This window comes from Antedon mediterranea, chromosome 5 (genome assembly GCF_964355755.1).
Source record: "Antedon mediterranea chromosome 5, ecAntMedi1.1, whole genome shotgun sequence".
NCBI lineage: Eukaryota > Metazoa > Echinodermata > Crinoidea > Comatulida > Antedonidae > Antedon > Antedon mediterranea.
Window position 1 is genome coordinate 11,076,667 of NC_092674.1, and position 21,481 is coordinate 11,098,147.

Consider the following 21,481-nt stretch of genomic DNA (forward strand, 5'->3'; position numbering starts at 1 on the left):
ATATCTTAACGTGCTATTATGCTATATTATAGGCCTAATAATCAATCGATACAAGCGTATCTAAATAGATTCGTGTATACACTCATCATGTTGTTTATTTTTATGTAACGATTGTTTTTTCATTCAAGTCATATCGTGTCAAATTTTACTTTTACAAAAGTGCCCAAACTACGGTTCAAAAATCTGAACGACAGTCTTCAACTTTCGATAAACAATAATTGTTATAGCGACACACTCATCAAATGACTGCAATGTTTGTTGGCATTTCGAGCGTGTTCACTCACATGTCTCTCGAACATAGCAGAGTGAAAATAATATTTTGTCACACCCCTGCGCCTAGATCCGGTAGACCCGAGAGATGGAAAATCCCTCTTTACTATTTAGCAGGTAGCGGAATGATTCAGCCCTCAGCTCAGAGGATTGTGGTGCATTCCCCTCCTATAGCACGTGGTTTCAGCAGCAACGCACAGACTTCTCTCTGAGCGGCGTGCCAAAGACATTTTTGACATTCCATTCTCTAGGAACAACACGTGTACCTCTCTCGCAAATAAGGTGAACAGCGATTGCCAGGACAAGTTCAATAACTGGCGGTGAATAAAAGGTAACTGATATGCCGATCCAATAACATGCCGCAAAGAAAAAAATTGCGACAGAATTCTGGAGCGCGTGTGAAAAAAGACTTACGTCCGACAATTGTAATACTAGGCCTAAAATTAAACTTTAGCTAATATGCTTAGCCCTAACCTAGATAAAGGCCTATGTAGAAAATAATTTAATCAATTTTGATAAAATAATAATTGGTGTAATATTTAATAATGATACACTATTCCTGTTTTAGTAAGCTAGGTATATTACGAACGATTTTTATTTATTGTTGTCCATGTACGTACTAATAAACCTGGCGCTAGTTTCCTTCGCTTGTATTTTTACTCCAAATTTGATAACTAACTTTATCGTGTGAATACCACACCTTAGAAGTATACCTCATGAGTACTTTAATGAAAGAATCACATAAAAAGTAACAAATAAATCCTTAAATTAATGATTTTACAGGCGTGTTTCTCGCACACTGTTCGCGAATTTCACTTATTCAATGTTCAATATTTTTGTTTCTATGGAGCGCCAAAAGAGCAACGATAATAGAGGACTAAAACTCAGTGGAATGCGTCAATTTCTCATGCATTTATTGGTGAAAAACACGTTTTATTTCAATATATTTGTTAATTTGTCAATAAAAATGTTGTAATATGTTACTGCTGATACTGTTCTGTTTTCAAAGAATAATAATCGATCCTAAATCAACATCACTACCTAGTCTAGACCTAGGACATCCTACTAAGGATATTATGATGAATTTTTCTATTTTATTCTTTAAAAGGTTAACGAAACCGTGTACATTATCAACAGTAACATTTTTCCTTACTGACAGTGACAAAATCTATTGAAATTGTACTTGATTTTCACCAAATAATGCGTTAAATATAAATGGATTCCACAGAGTTTTTAGCCCTCTAATTAATTTTGCTCTCTAATTAATTTTGCTCTTTTGGCGTTCCATAGAAACCAAAATATTGAACATTGAGTGTGCGAAATGCGAGAAAAACAACGTCTGTAAAATCACCAATTTAATGGATTTATTGTTACTTTTATGTGATTTTTCTTCATTAAAGTATGCCTAATTCTAAGCTGTGGTATTCAGGATAAAGCCTTGGTTAAATTACAAGGCAGGTGCAAAAGGAAACTAGCCTAGCGGGCCTAGGCCTAGGCTACTTCAATTTCGGTGATTTCCTGCCTTGCAATTTTGAGAAATGATAAAATGATGCCTCGCATTTTTTGATGATGGTAAAACGATGCCTCGCATAAATTTCTGACTTGCCTCGCATGCCTTCCCTGCCTCGCGTGCCTCGCTGCCTCGCACTTTGTTACTACCCAATTAAATTTCAGTGATAAGACCAATACTTATTGTTTTTTTAATATTTAAATTTCAAATATGCCAATGTCATATATTAATTACAATTAAAATAAACACTGCCTAAAACAGTAAATAACTAAAACTATAGTATTATACAGCATATAAACCCAATAAAGAAACTAAAGGTATTAGATAAAAACACTGACAGCCAACATAAGAAAGCCTAGAGACGGATTGGTATACGCACAGAGAACTTATTTTCTCCATGGTGTATACGTAAGGAATCTATACGAATACTGCATCATATTATTAAAGATATTACTGACATTTTTTAACGTCACATACTGTACTATATTCCAAATTATTTACTGTAACTGAAAAAATCTATAATTTAAAAGAAAAAAAATAGTCAATTTGGTATTGGTTTTTGGTTAATTAATCAAAATCATTCCTTATGTTATGGGGACAATTTAATATCGTATATTAATTTTACAAATTATGGCGGTGGTTATATCAGGATGTTGAGATGAATGTGCTGGATGGCGCCGTGTGAAAGAAACTACACAAATGTAACGCAAATAAATCTCTTTTTAGAACATTTGGTGGCTCTGAAAAGAGCCGTTTGGTTTGAGTTTTAGCAAAATAGTGTCTACTTTGAGCTAGTGTATTTGGTGACAGCCTTGGTACCTTCAGAAACGGCATGTTTAGCCAATTCACCCGGAAGCAATAAACGGACAGCGGTTTGGACTTCTCTACTGGTTATAGTAGATTTCTTGTTGTAGTGAGCAAGACGAGATGCTTCTCCAGCAATACGTTCGAAAATGTCGTTAACGAAACTGTTCATGATTCCCATGGCTCTGCTTGAGATACCAGTGTCTGGATGAACTTGCTTCAACACCTTGTAGATGTAGATGCTGTAGCTTTCCTTTCGTTTACGTTTCCTCTTCTTGTCTGTTGCTCTTACAGCTTTAGCCTTACCGGCTTTCTTGGCAGCTTTTCCTGAAGTTTTTGGTGGCATGTTTTACAATTTCAGTCTACGACGAGAACAATAGAAGTAGAAGTGAAAATTGTGAATGCAAGCTAAGTAGTTATAGCGGGTGATATGCAAATTAGGGCTTACCGGTTGGTAATTTATAGCTTACGGTTTCTATTGGCTGTTAAAAGCGCGCTTCTACATCATTTTAAAGGCTACGCCTAAGTAAGAAAGTTAACAATGATATTCCTTTTTTTTAAACAAGGAAGTAATTACGAATTAATAGACGCTTACTATATAACTTTACAATAAAATTTAATGACAAAAATAAAGTAATTAATTCATAAAAACATGGACTATATTATACTGTTCTCTACATAATAAGCACACGAATTGACTTGAATTTTTTTAAATATCATACCAATTGTATACTTTATATAGTACAGTATTTCAGTATTTTGAAATCCATGTATTCAAGGTCTAGTTTGTTAGAAAACAGTCAGAGACCCATTATACAAAATAATGAATGTTTATGGGTTGGTTTGTGACTGCTATATTTACAGATGTATAAAAAACATGAAAAAGTAAGATTAATTCGATCAAACTTTAGATAGGTTATTTTATTAAATTACATTTTTTCAGGTAAATACTTTTTTTTCGATCAAATTTGTGGAAAAAGTGGATAACTATTAAAATGGAATATTCAACAACAAAAAAGTGCTGTTTTAGGTCCGATTACTGTATTTGATTTTATTATTACTGTTCTGTTCTGAAGACTAGCCTGGGAAGCTAGCCATTCAAAAAGGCCACTGCATTATACAAATAAGTAATGTACAATGGAGACAACAAATAATGGCTATTATAAAAATAGATATCATAAACCAAAAAAAAACTGTCAAGCCAGAGAAAGTATCATAACAATTATGACAGTTTTTATTGGGGAAAGTTGACTGATAAAGTTTCTATTTTTCTCCATTTCTTGAGTCCAGATCAAGTTATGCTGTTGGTACAGTATATTGTTTTTTTGTGGTCTTATTGAGAGGACAATTTGTTGGGTAATAATATTCCTACATTTAATATTGCATGGAAATTTTCATAATTATTTTGTTGTAAATATTAACTGTTTTGAAGGATTAAAAAAATTATGAATGAATGAAAACTCGCTAGGCCCTATGTTTTATTTAACATATTTATAAATTGAAAGAAACAATAATATTTGCTATATTAATTCTCTTTTAGTTCAAGTGGTGGCTCTGAAAAGAGCCTTTTGGTTTGAGAAAGTAACACTATTATGCACGTTCACCACGGATACGACGGGCTAGCTGAATGTCTTTAGGCATGATGGTTACACGTTTAGCGTGGATGCAGCCCACGAAATTCAGAAAAAAGAAGGTCGGCAAAAAATTGCCGACCTTAAATTCGCCAAGGTCGGCAGTTCTAAAAATAGAAAATTCACCCCAAGGCCTAAACCTCTTGCTAACCTAAAGGCCTAGCTAGGCCTAGCCTCCCTAGCTATATGGTATGCAAAAAGAACTAGCAAAATTAACTAAAATATAAAAACCTAACACTAAAATCTACAAGATAAATTCTATTTGATAATTAATTGATGAACATCATGGTTCTGGAGCTAGCCGTACACAGAGCATAGTTGCTTGCGTGGCATAACAGGGTATTCCCCTACACAGGTCTGTCGCCACAGCGCTGTGCCCAGCCAGCTTGGTTGATAGGAAAGCATGCAGCTCACAGTACACACAAAATGATGTAATGGTTGAGTGAATTCAGGGATCATCTTAATTCCATGGTTTGTTAACTAAACACAACATGGTGGTGAATATGCCTGTTAAAATTTCAATGATACGATCCCTTAAAGTACCATGTTGTTGCTAGGAGGCTTGAAAGGAGGGATCTAGCCTAGTTTCTAGGTCGGCAATCTCTTGCCGTCCTCTGACAATTTAAGGTCGGCAATTGCCGATTGCCGACGTGAAATTCGTGGGCTGTGGATGGCGCACAAGTTGGTGTCTTCGAAAAGACCGACCAAGTATGCTTCGCTCGCCTCCTGAAGAGCCATGACAGCTGAGCTTTGGAATCGAAGATCCGTCTTAAAGTCTTGTGCGATTTCACGGACAAGACGTTGGAATGGGAGTTTGCGGATGAGAAGTTCGGTACTTTTTTGGTAACGACGGATCTCACGAAGAGCGACGGTCCCAGGCCTGTAACGATGAGGTTTCTTCACTCCACCGGTAGCTGGTGCACTCTTTCGTGCTGCCTTGGTAGCAAGTTGTTTTCGAGGAGCTTTTCCTCCAGTAGATTTACGGGCAGTTTGCTTAGTACGAGCCATTTTCTGTTTCGAAATGATGCTTTGCTAAGCTTAGACTTTCGGTTCGGTTGGTTCGATGAGAAAGCAATTATGAAAACGTAATGTGATTGGACAAAATGTATAGCTTATTACACGTCCGCATACAAATCTATTGAATCAGAGATCGCGATGGTTTGATGGTTGGATTGACACAAAGAAGAGATAAAGTACGTAAAATAAAATAAAAGAAGTGCTTTTAACAAAATAAGCCTATTAACGATAAAACAATGATGTACAAAATATAAAAGTAAAATAAAGTTGCTTTCATCTTCGCATGCCCGTTTGATGAAGCCTTTACAAAATCGACCAAATTCAACTTCAATAGCTGAATTTGTTTCAATGGAAGATCTACACAGTACAGATAAGAAAACAAGAATTAGAAGTTCAAATTCCTACCTATCTAACCACAGTATACTATAGTTTTATATTCAGATCAGATAACCATACGTTTATTACACTATATACAAATCTATCGAATTGCCATAGTTTTATGACACAAATTTACGGTAACAAAGCAATCATGCTCGTTCAATAACTGAATTGATTTCAATGCAAGATGTGTATAGAAAACAAGAAAAATGTGAAGTTCCACACTCATATTAAATACATCACAAAATGTACTGAGTCTGTTTTATCACAAAATCACGTATGTCAGTCATATTATATGCCTACACAATGGAGAAATGATACCACCCATCCCACTTTTTTTTAAAAGAGAAATAATATTAATAATGCGGTGCAAAAAAAACCCAAATTTACAGTTTTTACAGGTTTTTTTTTTTGTATTCTGTGCTTGCTTTGAATTTCAGACCTAGGGCCTAGGCCCCCTAATTAAATTTGGGTAGGAAATAGTACTATTAGCAAATAAAACACATGGTACTACAGTATATATTTATAAAAAGGTAAAGGCTTATGTTTTGGCAAATCAATCTCTTTTGGTTCAAATGGTGGCTCTGAAAAGAGCCTTTTGGTTTGAGAAGTCTTTGTTTGGCCGGCTGCTGAGTGTGTACTGCTTATCCACCGAATCCGTAAAGAGTTCGGCCTTGTCTCTTCAGGGCGTAGACGACATCCATGGCGGTAACTGTCTTTCTTTTGGCATGCTCGGTGTATGTTACAGCATCACGGATGACATTTTCAAGGAATACCTTTAGTACACCGCGGGTCTCTTCGTAAATGAGACCAGATATACGCTTGACACCACCACGGCGAGCAAGACGACGGATAGCTGGTTTCGTGATACCCTGGATGTTATCACGCAACACCTTACGATGACGCTTAGCGCCTCCTTTTCCTAGTCCTTTTCCTCCTTTACCTCTTCCAGACATTTTACTTGGTACTTTTTGTGATTGATACGAAAATCGATCGAAAAGTGAAGTACCGAAACTTCAAAAAAGCTGAAGGATTTATACGCTCTATGCGGACGTGAATCTAGGACTACAGTAAACAACATTGACATAACTCGCTGTGACCTCGTTCGGGTTTGGCAATTGCTTTATTGTGAATCGGGCGGGAAATTAAAACAAATAGAATTGAGCTTAAAATTTGAATATTAAGAAAATCATAGCAACATTTATTATGAACTTGTGTATTAGACATGAATATGCCATTTTAATAACTCACATAATTAATTAATATAAAAAAAATTGATAAATTAAGAGGTGTCTGGTTCTGTATTGTAGTGTAATTTTGTAATAGTAAAATTAGGTATAGTTTTTTAGATAGCAGCTAATTATTTTATAACAAAAGTGTCTGTATTGTTTTCGTATTAATTCTTTTTTACCTTTGCCTATGTAAATACAATAGTCTATTAACAGTGATGGTTGCATATAAACAATTATACTGGTTCTATATCTAATTAGGAATTTCCTGTTTGTTAACACTGTTTATCATCCTATTGTAATTATGGAGAAAATAATGTTGTAATTATAATTATTTCCTTCATGTTATAAGTAAGGTGCTGGGTGGGGGGAATTAGTGATTGGTTTTGTAGATTAAGAGTAATCAAATACTGTATTTAAAAATTACATGTTTTACTTGTTATATTTGGAGAAGGGGAATGAATGGGTTTTATTACATGTACCGTATGTAGATTAAGTAAGATTACCTATATTTTTGTCAATTTTGTGCTTTCATTTATTATACATTTTTGTTAGACGCACCTTTAAAATGTGAAGTGTGCCACTGTTACAAAAAATAAATAAATAACAGTTTGATCAAAAATTGCATCAAAAGAAAAATATTCTGAAAAACTGTAATTTAAGCAAAATATTGAGTCAAATTGTCGGTTTCCCGATTTTTCCCTAGTTAGACAATGGTTTTTGGTTAAAACATCTTTAAACCACTTTCTGTGTGCATATTCTAATTTTCTGTGATCTGCTGTTAATGTTATGTATAATTATTTAATAAATAAAATGATTAGTTAACTTTTAACATTTTATTTAGTGTCAAGTCTAACAAGAAGATTATTTAATACTATTACAGTATAAGATATATTGTCCCCCTGAAAAAAATAATTATAAATAGGCCATTTTAATGTCACATAAAAATATTTACCTGAAAAATTCAAATGTTTGCCTTAATAATTTAAAGCAAAATATAGTCAAATTGACTGGAAGTCAATGGGTTTCCGGTTGAATTTAACCGTTTATTTAATTCATGTTTTTATATATGAAAAATTATATTTATAGCCTATATATTTATAGTTATATAATTTATAGATATGTTTAAATATGGTAGTGATATGACATCGTCATGTTCGTATATGAGCACATTTTTTTGACACATAAAGTTTGATAGCGTAGAAGACAAGGTTTAAGAAACTACTAAAATAAAGAAAAATACTTTGTGCATTTTTTTTTTATGAAATGTAGAAAACGTATACAGTAGTGTTTTGAAGTGTGATATCTTTTTTATTCTTCTGTGAGCAGATAAAGGTCATCATAGCATACTATGTTGTGAAGAAGTTGTTGCATGTTTTTAAGTAAAAATCTTGTCAAACAGTAATGACGTTCTATGCCATCATATTATAAATATTATACTGTTTATAATGCTTATTTAGAGTGAGCTCTTACAAGAATTAGATGTAGATAAAGAAGCAAGGCAAATAAATCTCTTTTGTATATATGGTGGCTCTGAAAAGAGCCGTTTGGTTTGAAAATGGATGAAGTAGTAATTTACTTTTTGGCGGCCTTCTTCGGTGACTTTGAAGCCTTTTTAGCTTTAGGCTTTTTAGGCTTCTTGGTCTTTGGCTTTTTAGGAGACTTGGTAGCCTTTTTTGGCTTGGATGCCTTCTTCTCCGATTTCTTAGCCTTCTTGGGTGACTTGGATTTGGTAGCCTTCTTTGCAGCTGGTTTCTTGGCCTTCTTTGCTACCGTTTTTTTGGCCTTCTTTGCAACAGTCTTTTCCTTGTCTGCAGCTGCTTTCTTCTTTGCTTTTTCCTTCTTTGCCTTGGCAGCGGCGTCAGCCTTGGCTGCAGCCTGGTTCAGTTTGAATGAACCGCTGGCCCCAGTACCTTTTGGTTGAACGAGTTTGTTGCTTTCGACACCACGTTTCAAAGCCATACGGAGATGAGTTTTCATGTTGTTAGGATCAACTTTGTAGTTGGCTTGGATGTACTTGGCAATAGCTTGGCGAGATGAGCCATTTCTCTCCTTCAAATCACCGATTGCTGCCGTAACCATGTCGATGTACGTTGGGTGAGCAGCAGGCTTCTTTGCTACAGCCTTCTTTTTAGTTTTAGTTTGGTCAGCCATAATTGAGAATGCAAGACACTTACAAATAACAAGTCGAGTAGAGAGTTGAGTGAAACAACACAACGACTTAACTCCACTTTTATTTACGTTATTGCGGACGTGGACTAAAACGTCACTTACGTTTGTAGCTCTCTCAGCGCCTTTTTGTGTTCGATATAACTACAAGATATTTTTCTTAAATTGTGTTTTTTATTCACTTTAAATGCACTTATAAATCTCTATTTTTTATATCTTGAAGAATATTTTTGAGTATAGTATCTGAAAATACATTGTTATTCTATAAGAAATGTTTAATTTAGATTAATCGGTTTAAAAAAATAGATATGAGAATTGGAACTTTTCAGTTCATGTTTTTTAAACATATTCTACTTACAAATCGCTAAATTTTGAAAATGCTGTATCTATTTTTGATTAAAAACACATTTGATATGAAAACATTACAATATATAATTGAATATTCAACCGAAATTAAATAAATTTCGATGTATTTTACGCTTTGTTTTAAGGCAATAATGTTGGTGACTTGAACAAACATGAGAATGAAATGTCAGGAAAACTTAATGTTTGCTGTCACTGTTATAGACCACTCTCGCACGGTTCTATAGCATTATCAAAAGCTAATACAGTAGTAACAATAATGTTGATAACTTATTGTGTCATGTGATGATGATGGTATTGTTTAATAATTCTGTTATCTTTTTTGTGTATGTTTTCACTTCTTTTGAGTTGTTTTGCAATAACCAAAGAAGTAGGCCTACACATATTGAATAAGTTGTGTGATGATGTATTGGAGCATGATTACAGTTAAAAAAAGACACAATATTATAATAAGTGGTGGTTGGGACGCAAAGCAAAATTGAGTCAAATTGTTGCTTTCATTTTTTCCTGGTCGGACAATGGTTTTTGGTTAGATTAACCGTTTATTTTGTCTACTGAAGTAAATAACTCATTAAAACTGCTAGATGCCCTTTCAAAGCCTTCATTTGTCATGTTTTTGGGTGAAAATACATCTTTAAACCACTTTCTGCTTTTTGTGAATATTCTAATTTTCTTGTGATCTGCTGATAATGTTATATATTATTTACTAGATAAATAACCTGAATGACAAGTCCAACAAGAAGATTATAATTATTTAATATTATAAGATATGTTGTCCCCCTCAAAAAATAATTAATAGGCCATTTTAATGTCACATACCGTAATAGTTATTCACATTAACAAAAAATTATTATTTACCTGAAAAATTATAACTTCAATCAAAAAATATTCAAATTGATTGGAAGTCAATGAGTTATTTGGTTGAATTTAACCATTCATTTCATCTTTTTATGAAAAATTATATATTATTATATTAATATATCGATTATAATTAGTGGTGGTCATTGTTTTCCCGTGATTGGGACGTGTATATATAACAATAAATCATAATTTTAAACATTTACAAATCACTATTTTTTTCTATTAACGATAAATAATGTTTAAAATAAATGTTTGACTTTTAGAACGTATGTGACTGTTATTTCAGAGAGAAATGTTTGACTTTTGTTCATTTAAAATGATTAATGTCAGAGGAGTACGTTATGTCAAGATTACTATAGCTTCAAGAGTCAACAGTAAACTAACTAACTAAAATTGTCTTCAATTTAATAATATTTTAGACAAAATTAGAAATTGTCGGTGATTCTGGCATGTTGATTGAACAACAGGAGAATGTTTGAAGTTTTCAAGAAGTAATTAAAGAAAAAACAACAAATTGGGATTGGTGAAAAAAGGCGCAAGTCTTGACATGTAGTTTACCTCTGGAGTGGGAGAAGCAAGTATACATTTTGATGGACTAATATTAGTTTGAATAAACTACAATATTACCTGTCCCAGTCAGCATCACCTTTCATTATATAATAATATTAATACTGTACTATAAAGTCAGTATATTTGTGATAAAACAGGGGTTTTTTTTTACAAGAACAAGGGCAGGTAATTTTTGTTTATTTGGTGGCTTTTTGCACAGACTCCCTGATTAGTTGATATCATTCAGAGGGGTGCATTAGATCGACCATGAATAATACATGATCCTCCCCAATTGGATCCCACTGGGTGGGAATAATTTTACACAACAATTGAAAACAACAGACAAACAAATCAAATCTCTTTATGTTTATTTGGTGGCTCTGAAAAGAGCCGTTTGGTTTGAGAAATGGTCCATAAATGATGATTTACTTGGCTTTAGCTTGAGTCTTCTTTGGTAGAAGTACAGCCTGGATGTTTGGCAATACACCTCCCTGTGCAATGGTTACACTTCCGAGAAGACGGTTTAATTCTTCGTCATTACGGATGGCAAGTTGCAGATGACGGGGGATAATTCTGCTCTTCTTGTTGTCACGAGCAGCGTTACCAGCCAACTCTAAAATTTCGGCAGTCAAGTACTCAAGTACGGCGGCCATGTACACTGGGGCACCGGCACCGACACGAGATGCGTAGTTACCCTTTCGCAAAAATCGATGAACCCGACCGACTGGAAACTGAAGTCCAGCACGGCTTGATCGGCTTTTGGCCTTTCCTTTAGCTTTGCCTCCTTTACCACGTCCAGACATTGTTAGAGCTTGTGTTGTATTTCGGTTTACTAAATCGAAAATAATGCCAACTTTAATTTTGATCGCGACTTTATAGTCTATTCAAGATTCCCTGTCCGAATGCCTTTATCAAATTGGCCAATCACGGTCTTCCGCGCCAACGATATAATTCGTTCATTTGACAGGCAGGATTACTGTTGCTTTGTTCCAGATGAGCGGGAATTTAAAAATGTGGCTTTGTTTAATAAGTACCTTTACTATAGTACTTATTTTTATTTTATAACACTATAAAATTTATAGTGTTTTGCTTTTTGTTCTCATTTTCTTTAGTTAGAATTTGAGTGCATTGCATAGTTAGCTAACCGCGAATATTCTAAAGAATAGAATGTACAGTATAACTTTTCGAGATATTCATTAATTCCTTTATAGAAATCCAAATGCACAAGGATATGCCGAGTTGGATGCCTCAGAGACATATTACACCATTTATATTTTAATATTTGTCTAATGTTTACAGTTTACTGTGGTACTTAAGATTTAAATATTGGTAAAACAAAAGAGATGTTAATTGATTTCCGTGTTTGTTAAATATTAGACTGAAGTCCCAACAATTTAACTTAATAATATCTCGCAAAAGAAAGGATTGATCATCATAAATATCTTACTTGGTGTTCTGATAATTAATTGAAATTTGACAAACAATTTGAATCAATGTTAACTTCGAAAGCGAATGTTTCTTTATGAGAAGATTACATTATCTTTTAAAGTTGATGATAAAATCATTTCTCTACATTATAAATCTATTGCGCAAATTACTATGACATTTGTTTTACAATTCCTTTAGAGAAAGTGATGCTGTTACATAGAATCACTAATTAATTATTGCAATATTCTAAATAAAATTAGAAGAAATATGAAATGTAAAACTCATCCTCATTGACCATGAGCGCTATAACTCACTTACAATGGTACTCTGAAATGGCATTTATAAAGACGAATAAGCTGTTGTTCACTGTAATTGGTCAGATGTTTTGCCCTACTCCGACGTAATTTGTACTTTATTCCAAGTACATTTGAGAATACTTGCAACAAAATTCTCAAATGTACTTAGTATAAAGTACAAATTACATCAGAGTAGGGCAAAACATCTGACCAATATACTCAACTCCCTGACGCAAAGCTACTCCACAGTAGTTTAAAAACAATTACAATCCTGTTGTACACTGTAACGTGCAATAGAAAAAAAAAACACATTTGTTTTATTTATAATTTAGAGGAACCGAATATGATGTGTGTGGTCTATTATTATACTGCAAGTTATAATATGAGGAAGTAAGGAATTTAAGAAAGGAACTACACAAATGAAACGCAAATAAATCTCTTTTTAGAACATTTGGTGGCTCTGAAAAGAGCCGTTTGGTTTGAGTCCAGCAAAATAGTGTCTACTTTGAGCTAGTGTATTTGGTGACAGCCTTGGTACCTTCAGAAACGGCATGTTTAGCCAATTCACCAGGAAGCAATAAACGGACAGCGGTTTGGACTTCCCTACTGGTTATGGTAGATTTCTTATTGTAGTGAGCAAGACGAGATGCTTCTCCTGCAATACGTTCGAAAATGTCGTTAACGAAACTGTTCATGATTCCCATGGCTCTGCTTGAGATACCAGTGTCTGGATGAACTTGCTTCAACACCTTGTAGATGTAGATGCTGTAGCTTTCCTTTCGTTTACGTTTCCTCTTCTTGTCTGTTGTTCTTACAGCTTTAGCCTTACCGGCTTTCTTGGCAGCTTTTCCTGAAGTTTTTGGTGGCATGTTTTACAATTTCAGTCTACGACGAGAACAATAGAAGTAGTAGAAGTGAAAATTGTGAATGCAAGCTTAGTACTTATAGCGGGTGATATGCAAATTAGGGCTTACCGGTTGGTAATTTATAGCTTACGGTTTCTATTGGCTGTTAAAAGCGCGCTTCTACATCATTTTAAAGGCTACGCCTAAGTAAGAAAGTTAACAATGATATTCCTTTTTTTTAACAAGGAAGTAATTACGAATTAATAGACGCTTACTATATTATAACTTTACAATAAATTTTAATGACAAAAATGAAGTAATTATTTCATAAAAACATGGACTATATTATACTGCTCTCTACATAATAAGCACACGAATTGACTTGAATTTTTTTTTATATCGTACCAATTGTAGGATTGTTAAGCAAGTATTTTGAAATCCATTTATTCAAGGTCTAGTTTGTTAGAAAACAGTACAGAGACCCATTATATTATACAAAATAATGAATGTTTATGGGTTGGTTTGTGACTGCTATATTTACAGATGTATTGTTTCCCAAAAAAACATGAAAAGTGAAGATTAATTAAATCAAACTTTAGATAGGTTATTTTATTAAATTACATTATTTTTTCAGGTAAATACTTTTTTTTCCATCAAATTTTTGGTCAAAGTGGATAACTATTATGTGATATATATTCAACAAAAAAATGTGCTGTTTCAGGGGGACAATACATTTAACGAGGCAGATCCGATTATTATTACTGTATTGTTTTTATTACTACTGTTCTGTTCTGAAGACTAGACTAGCCATTCAAAAAGGCCACTGCATTTATACAAATAAGTAATGTGCAATGGAGTAAATAAATTTCATGAGGTGAAGACAACAAATAATTATATGGCTATTATAAAAATAGATATCGTACGGTAACCAATAAAAACTATCAAGCCAGAGAAAGTATCATAACAATTATGAATTGATAAAGTTTCTGTTTTTCTCAATTTCTTGAGTTCAAGTTATCCTGTTGGTATATTGTTTTTTTTTTGGGGATCTTGTTGAGAGGACAATGTTTTGGGTCCCAACGAAGGTGTACCCTTAATAGGGAAATGATATTTCTACATTATTGCATGGACATTTTCATTATTATTTTGTTGTAAATAACTGTTTTGAAGGATTGAAGAAAAAAAAATTATGAATCAATGAAAACTCGCTATGTTTTATTTAACATATTTATAAATTGAAAGAAACAATAATATTTGCTATATTAATTCTCTTTAGTTCAAGTGGTGGCTCTGAAAAGAGCCTTTTGGTTTGAGAAAGTAAACACTGCTTATGCACGTTCACCACGGATACGACGGGCCAGCTGAATGTCTTTAGGCATGATGGTTACACGTTTAGCGTGGATGGCGCACAAGTTGGTGTCTTCGAAAAGACCGACCAAGTATGCTTCGCTCGCCTCCTGAAGAGCCATGACAGCTGAGCTTTGGAATCGAAGATCCGTCTTGAAGTCTTGTGCGATTTCACGGACAAGACGTTGGAACGGGAGCTTTCGGATGAGAAGTTCGGTACTCTTCTGGTAACGACGGATCTCACGAAGAGCGACGGTTCCAGGCCTGTAACGATGAGGTTTCTTCACTCCACCGGTAGCTGGTGCACTCTTTCGTGCTGCCTTGGTAGCAAGTTGTTTTCGAGGAGCTTTTCCTCCAGTAGATTTACGGGCAGTTTGCTTAGTACGAGCCATTTTTTACTTTCGAATTTCGAAATGATGCTTAGATTTACGGTTTGGGTTCGTTTATAAGCAACCTGATTGTTGAAGGCAATTAGGAAACGTAATGTGATTGGGCAAATTGTATAGCTTATTACACGTCCGCATACAAATCTATCAAATCATCGATAGAGAAGCTCAGATCGCGCTCTGGTTTTCGTGAAACAAAAATAGGTCTAGGCCTAGTAGTAGTAGATACAAAACAAAAGGATTTTTTTTTAAATACGCCTAGCCTAGGCCTATAATATTACGCCGGCGATAATATTATCCATCTTCCTCTTATTTGATTTTAATTAAACATTAATAATAATTATAGTATTGTAACCTTAATAATCAGTCCTTGATTCTGGAAAAACAAATAAATTGAATGTTAATCTGCTTTGTTTGTAATATTAGTTTAATACTGAAACTTCAAAGATGTTTAAATTAAAAATCTTCTTCATGCAATTGTGCCATGTTCAGTTGGAGTTCCTTTGTTATTCGTTTCTAAACATCTGCTGTGTTTCAAACCAAAAACATATTTTTACTAATAAGTAACGTACGTACATGGATGGGTCCACCACTAGGAAGAATATTGTAATGATACTGTATTAAAGAAATTGATATGGACAAAAAAAAGTATAGCCTAGGCCCTAGCCTAGACCTGAACGTCTAGCATGCAGAATAAAACATTGGGCTTTTTTTCTAAGCAAAAAATAGGTAGCAATAATTCTGTATTGTATGTAACTTTAAATGCCAATGAATGTTATTTAGCCTAGGCCCCTTTACCATTTTAAAACTTGGGCATTGTTTAGTAGAAGATAGCAGTTTATATTTACCCAAAAGATTTATTTAAATTGTCTCACATCAGAACCAGGGGACACAGCTTAAAACTATATCATCCAAAACTTAAGCCCCTTTCACACAGAGCTGTAAGACGGTAATATTGCGGTAATTCGCGAACGCCGGCTTATGTGTGAAAGGGTAAAAACCCCTTAATGCCGGCTTCCGTTAGACCGCCTCTGGACCTAGTAAAATTGCGGTAATATTACCGTCACGGTCGTAAGCCTGATCTGTGTGAAAGAGTCCACGATATAACGCCTGCTTACGCAGTGAAGCAAGGCAAAGAATATATATTCTTTGAGCAAGGATAAATTGGGGACATTTTCCTTGATTGAGAAAGACTGTGGCAATTACTTTAGGCCAAATTATTAGATTATATCCATTATATTATATATTTTTAGGTTAGTTTGTAAATAATACAATGGAAGAATACGGCCAATAATAATAAAAATATAACAGATGTTGGTCCAAAGATTATACTTGCTGTAACGTACGTAAGCCTAGGCCCTAGTTAGCATAGTTCTAGCAGGAACATCCTCCGGTGCGCGCTCCCGGTGCTAGCTCATAACCGCTTCTGATAATTAAATTCGCGTCTATTTGTAGGCCTAATAGATTTTGTTTCTGTAGAATGGCCATCACGATCGGGCAGTTATTAGCACGGAGTGGTGTTGGGCAAAAATATAGATTTTATGCATCGTAAATAAAAAAACTAAACGACGGACACACAAAACAACATCAGCAAACATGTGCGCGCATGGCATGTTTTGTGCAGGTGCCCGCCATTTTCTTTTCTCAAAAAGTGCGACCTCTATTTTATGAAGACAGTAAACTTTAAATATTGCGCCTTTCCACTGTGGCCTTTCACACAGAAGACGGTAAAATTACCGTAATATTACCTTCTGTGTGAATGGGTTTAGACCGGCAATAACGCCGGCTTGCTTACCGCAATATTGCCGAAGTTCTGTGTGAAAAGGCCTTTAGAGGAAATCTTATGTGCAGGGTCAACTTTTTTAACATCAGAGTCATACATCACTGGAATTCTCTGCCTGAATATGTAATACAAGCCTCTTCACAGTGAACAACTTTAAGTCTAGACTTGACAACTATTTTCGGCTAGAAATGGAATCTAATAGGCACTAGCCTAAACTATTTCCATCAAACATTAAGTGCATCATTCCTAGGCTAGGCCCCTATCTATATCACACACACACACATGGGTAGGACTGCAGTTGGTATTCTGTTACGAGTGTTGACAAAGTGCGAGGCACGTGAGGCAAGCGCGGCATGCCAAATATTTGTGCGAGGCATCATTTTATCATTTCCAAAAGTGCGAGGCATGCCAGGCATATAGTTTACAATTTCAAAAAGGTGCGAGGCATATCTTAACGTGCTATTATGCTATATTATAGGCCTAATAATCAATCGATACAAGCGTATCTAAATAGATTCGTGTATACACTCATCATGTTGTTTATTTTTATGTAACGATTGTTTTTTCATTCAAGTCATATCGTGTCAAATTTTACTTTTACAAAAGTGCCCAAACTACGGTTCAAAAATCTGAACGACAGTCTTCAACTTTCGATAAACAATAATTGTTATAGCGACACACTCATCAAATGACTGCAATGTTTGTTGGCATTTCGAGCGTATTCACTCACATGTCTCTCGAACATAGCAGAGTGAAAATAATATTTTGTCACACCCCTGCGCCTAGATCCGGCAGACCCGAGAGATGGAAAATCCCTCTTTACTATTTAGCAGGTAGCGGAATGATTCAGCCCTCAGCTCAGAGGATTGTGGTGCATTCCCCTCCTATAGCACGTGGTTTCAGCAGCAACGCACAGACTTCTCTCTGAGCGGCGTGCCAAAGACATTTTTGACATTCCATTCTCTAGGAACAACACGTGTACCTCTCTCGTAAATAAGGTGAACAGCGATTGCCAGGACAAGTTCAATAACTGGCGGTGAATAAAAGGTAACTGATATGGCGATCCAATAACATGCCGCAAAGAAAAAAATTGCGACAGAATTCTGGAGCGCGTGTGAAAAAAGACTTACGTCCGACAATTGTAATACTAGGCCTAAAATTAAACTTTAGCTAATATGCTTAGCCCTAACCTAGATAAGAGGCCTATGTAGAAAATAATTTAATCAATTTTGATATAATAATAATTGGTGTAATATTTAATAATGATACACTATTCCTGTTTTAGTAAACTAGGTATATTACATTATTACGAACGATTTTTATTTATTGTTGTCCATGTACGTACTAATAAACCTGGCGCTGGTTTCCTTCGCTTGTATTTTTACTCCAAATTTGATAACTAACTTTATCGTGTGAATACCACACCTTAGAAGTATACCTCATGAGTGCTTTAATGAAAGAATCACATAAAAAGTAACAAATAAATCCTTAAATTAATGATTTTACAGGCGTGTTTCTCGCACACTGTTCGCGAATTTCACTTATTCAATGTTCAATATTTTTGTTTCTATGGAGCGCCAAAAGAGCAACGATAATAGAGGACTAAAACTCAGTGGAATGCGTCAATTTTTCATGCATTTATTGGTGAAAAACACGTTTTATTTCAATATATTTGTTAATTTGTCAATAAAAATGCTGTAATATGTTACTGCTGATACTGTTCTGTTTTCAAAGAATAATAATCGATCCTAAATCAACATCACTACCTAGTCTAGACCTAGGACATCCTACTAAGAATATTATGATGAATTTTTCTATTTTATTCTTTAAAAGGTTACCGAAACCGTGTACATTATCAACAGTACACCGGTGAACAGTAACATTTTTCCTTACTGACAGTGACAAAATCTATTGAAATTGTACTTGATTTTCACCAAATAATGCGTTAAATATAAATGGATTCCACAGAGTTTTTAGCCCTCTAATTAATTTTGCTCTTTTGGCGTTCCATAGAAACCAAAATATTGAACATTGAGTGTGCGAAATGCGAGAAAAACAACGTCTGTAAAATCACCAATTTAATGGATTTATTGTTAGTTTTATGTGATTTTTCTTCATTAAAGTAGGCCTACTAATTCTAAGCTGTGGTATTCAGGATAAAGTTGGTTAAAACACAAGGCAGGTGCAAAAGGAAACTAGCCTAGCGGGCCTAGGCTACTTCAATTTCGGTGATTTCCTGCCTTGCAATTTTGAGAAATGATAAAATGATGCCTCGCATTTTTTGATGATGGTAAAACGATGCCTCGCATAAATTTCTGACTTGCCTCGCATGCCTTCCCTGCCTCGCACTTTGTTACTAGGCCTAGCCTATACTTACTAGCCTAGCTAGGCTTAGGGAGGACAGTTTTAATATCATTGATGGAGGAAAATGGTTTTATAAATTATTTATTTAATATAAAATTATATTAATTATTACTTAGAAAAGCAAATCAATATCTTTTGGTTCAAATGGTGGCTCTGAAAAGAGCCTTTTGGTTTGAGAAGTCTTTGGCTGTGTACTGCTTATCCACCGAATCCGTAAAGAGTTCGGCCTTGTCTCTTTAGGGCGTAGACGACATCCATGGCGGTGACTGTCTTCCTTTTGGCATGCTCGGTGTATGTTATGTTTTGCTTAAATTACAAAATATTATGTGAGTTATTAAAATGAGGGGGACAATGTATCTTTAAAGTCTTATCTTATACAAGTTAAGAATGTTAATATGATTTTCTTAATATTCAATTTTTAAGCGCAATTCTAATTTTTAGTTTTAATTTACCGCCCGAATCACAATAAGGAATTGCCTAACCCGTAAGAGGTCACATTGAGTTATGTCAACGTCGTTATTACTGTAGGGCTAAATTCACGTCCGCATAAAGTGTATATATCCTTCAGTTTTTTGAGGTTTCGGTACTTTTCGATCGATTTTCGTAGCAATCGACCACAAAAACTACCAAATAAAATGTCTGGAAGAGGTAAAGGAGGAAAAGGACTAGGAAAAGGAGGCGCTAAGCGTCATCGCAAGGTGTTGCGTGATAACATCCAGGGTATCACGAAGCCAGCTATCCGTCGTCTAGCTCGCCGTGGTGGTGTCAAGCGTATATCTGGTCTCATTTACGAAGAGACCCGCGGTGTACTAAAGGTATTCCTTGAAAATGTCATCCGTGATGCTGTAACATACACCGAGCATGCCAAAAGGAAGACAGTCACCGCCATGGATGTCGTCTACGCCCTAAAGAGACAAGGCCGAACTCTTTACGGATTCGGTGGATAAGCAGTACACAGCCGGCCAAAGACTTCTCAAACCAAAAGGCTCTTTTCAGAGCCACCATTTGAACCAAAAGATATTGATTTGCTTTTCTAAGTAATAATTAATATAATTTTATATTAAATAAATAATTTATAAAACCATTTTCCTCCATCAATGATATTAAAACTGTCCTCCCTAAGCCTAGCTAGGCTAGTAAGTATAGGCTAGGCCTAGTAACAAAGTGCGAGGCAGGGAAGGCATGCGAGGCAAGTCAGAAATTTATGCGAGGCATCGTTTTACCATCATCAAAAAATGCGAGGCATCATTTTATCATTTCTCAAAATTGCAAGGCAGGAAATCACCGAAATTGAAGTAGCCTAGGCCCGCTAGGCTAGTTTCCTTTTGCACCTGCCTTGTGTTTTAACCAACTTTATCCTGAATACCACAGCTTAGAATTAGTAGGCCTACTTTAATGAAGAAAAATCACATAAAACTAACAATAAATCCATTAAATTGGTGATTTTACAGACGTTGTTTTTCTCGCATTTCGCACACTCAATGTTCAATATTTTGGTTTCTATGGAACGCCAAAAGAGCAAAATTAATTAGAGGGCTAAAAACTCTGTGGAATCCATTTATATTTAACGCATTATTTGGTGAAAATCAAGTACAATTTCAATAGATTTTGTCACTGTCAGTAAGGAAAAATGTTACTGTTCACCGGTGTAATGTTGATAATGTACACGGTTTCGGTAACCTTTTAAAGAATAAAATAGAAAAATTCATCATAATATTCTTAGTAGGATGTCCTAGGTCTAGACTAGGTAGTGATGTTGATTTAGGATCGATTATTATTCTTTGAAAACAGAACAGTATCAGCAGTAACATATTACAGCATTTTTATTGACAAATTAACAAATATATTGAAATAAAACGTGTTTTTCACCAATAAATGCATGAAAAATTGACGCATTCCACTGAGTTTTAGTCCTCTATTATCGTTGCTCTTTTGGCGCTCCATAGAAACAAAAATATTGAACATTGAATAAGTGAAATTCGCGAACAGTGTGCGAGAAACACGCCTGTAAAATCATTAATTTAAGGATTTATTTGTTACTTTTTATGTGATTCTTTCATTAAAGCACTCATGAGGTATACTTCTAAGGTGTGGTATTCACACGATAAAGTTAGTTATCAAATTTGGAGTAAAAATACAAGCGAAGGAAACCAGCGCCAGGTTTATTAGTACGTACATGGACAACAATAAATAAAAATCGTTCGTAATAATGTAATATACCTAGCTTACTAAAACAGGAATAGTGTATCAT

General features: G+C 34.7%; 8 protein-coding genes across 8 annotated transcripts; 1 reads left to right on the forward strand and 7 right to left on the reverse strand.

The window, feature by feature from the left end:
* Positions 1–2,036: 2,036 nt before the first annotated feature.
* Positions 2,037–2,939, reverse strand: LOC140048623 (histone H2B, gonadal-like). Its single transcript, XM_072093377.1, has one exon. It carries the CDS (start codon positions 2,928–2,930, stop codon positions 2,562–2,564), a length of 369 nt encoding a protein of 122 aa, XP_071949478.1. The 5' UTR covers positions 2,931–2,939; the 3' UTR covers positions 2,037–2,561.
* Positions 2,940–4,174: 1,235 nt separating this feature from the next.
* On the reverse strand, positions 4,175–5,269 carry LOC140048842 (histone H3). Its single transcript, XM_072093644.1, has 2 exons — positions 4,889–5,269; positions 4,175–4,250 (listed from the first exon to the last, which is right to left on the reverse strand). Exons 1-2 carry the CDS (start codon positions 5,221–5,223, stop codon positions 4,175–4,177), a joined length of 411 nt encoding a protein of 136 aa, XP_071949745.1. The 5' UTR covers positions 5,224–5,269.
* An 846-nt stretch (positions 5,270–6,115) lies between these two features.
* On the reverse strand, positions 6,116–6,597 carry LOC140049279 (histone H4). The gene has a single exon (XM_072094123.1). It carries the CDS (start codon positions 6,564–6,566, stop codon positions 6,255–6,257), a length of 312 nt encoding a protein of 103 aa, XP_071950224.1. The 5' UTR covers positions 6,567–6,597; the 3' UTR covers positions 6,116–6,254.
* Positions 6,598–8,218: 1,621 nt separating this feature from the next.
* LOC140048493 (late histone H1-like) lies at positions 8,219–9,088 on the reverse strand. The gene has a single exon (XM_072093222.1). The coding sequence runs from the start codon at positions 8,991–8,993 to the stop codon at positions 8,415–8,417; it is 579 nt and encodes a 192-aa protein (XP_071949323.1). The 5' UTR covers positions 8,994–9,088; the 3' UTR covers positions 8,219–8,414.
* Positions 9,089–11,103: 2,015 nt separating this feature from the next.
* Positions 11,104–11,768, reverse strand: LOC140048494 (histone H2A-like). Its single transcript, XM_072093223.1, has one exon. The coding sequence runs from the start codon at positions 11,582–11,584 to the stop codon at positions 11,207–11,209; it is 378 nt and encodes a 125-aa protein (XP_071949324.1). The 5' UTR covers positions 11,585–11,768; the 3' UTR covers positions 11,104–11,206.
* A 406-nt stretch (positions 11,769–12,174) lies between these two features.
* Positions 12,175–13,651, reverse strand: LOC140048551 (histone H2B, gonadal-like). The gene has a single exon (XM_072093294.1). The coding sequence runs from the start codon at positions 13,372–13,374 to the stop codon at positions 13,006–13,008; it is 369 nt and encodes a 122-aa protein (XP_071949395.1). The 5' UTR covers positions 13,375–13,651; the 3' UTR covers positions 12,175–13,005.
* A 450-nt stretch (positions 13,652–14,101) lies between these two features.
* Positions 14,102–15,255, reverse strand: LOC140048782 (histone H3). Its single transcript, XM_072093568.1, has one exon. It carries the CDS (start codon positions 15,087–15,089, stop codon positions 14,679–14,681), a length of 411 nt encoding a protein of 136 aa, XP_071949669.1. The 5' UTR covers positions 15,090–15,255; the 3' UTR covers positions 14,102–14,678.
* A 4,354-nt stretch (positions 15,256–19,609) lies between these two features.
* LOC140049164 (histone H4) lies at positions 19,610–20,186 on the forward strand. Its single transcript, XM_072093984.1, has one exon. It carries the CDS (start codon positions 19,866–19,868, stop codon positions 20,175–20,177), a length of 312 nt encoding a protein of 103 aa, XP_071950085.1. The 5' UTR covers positions 19,610–19,865; the 3' UTR covers positions 20,178–20,186.
* Positions 20,187–21,481: the final 1,295 nt, after the last annotated feature.

Bases quoted from the DNA above. Each gene is read 5' to 3' on its own strand.
- LOC140048551 (XM_072093294.1), bottom strand. From the start codon at position 13,374: ATGCCACCAAAAACTTCAGGAAAAGCTGCCAAGAAAGCCGGTAAGGCT.
- LOC140048493 (XM_072093222.1), bottom strand. From the start codon at position 8,993: ATGGCTGACCAAACTAAAACTAAAAAGAAGGCTGTAGCAAAGAAGCCT.
- LOC140048782 (XM_072093568.1), bottom strand. From the start codon at position 15,089: ATGGCTCGTACTAAGCAAACTGCCCGTAAATCTACTGGAGGAAAAGCT.
- LOC140048623 (XM_072093377.1), bottom strand. From the start codon at position 2,930: ATGCCACCAAAAACTTCAGGAAAAGCTGCCAAGAAAGCCGGTAAGGCT.
- LOC140048494 (XM_072093223.1), bottom strand. From the start codon at position 11,584: ATGTCTGGACGTGGTAAAGGAGGCAAAGCTAAAGGAAAGGCCAAAAGC.
- LOC140048842 (XM_072093644.1), bottom strand. From the start codon at position 5,223: ATGGCTCGTACTAAGCAAACTGCCCGTAAATCTACTGGAGGAAAAGCT. The intron at 4,251-4,888 runs CATCCACAGCCC...TTTCGTGGGCTG, and splicing joins GAAGACACCAACTTGTGCGC to CATCCACGCTAAACGTGTAA.
- LOC140049279 (XM_072094123.1), bottom strand. From the start codon at position 6,566: ATGTCTGGAAGAGGTAAAGGAGGAAAAGGACTAGGAAAAGGAGGCGCT.
- LOC140049164 (XM_072093984.1), top strand. From the start codon at position 19,866: ATGTCTGGAAGAGGTAAAGGAGGAAAAGGACTAGGAAAAGGAGGCGCT.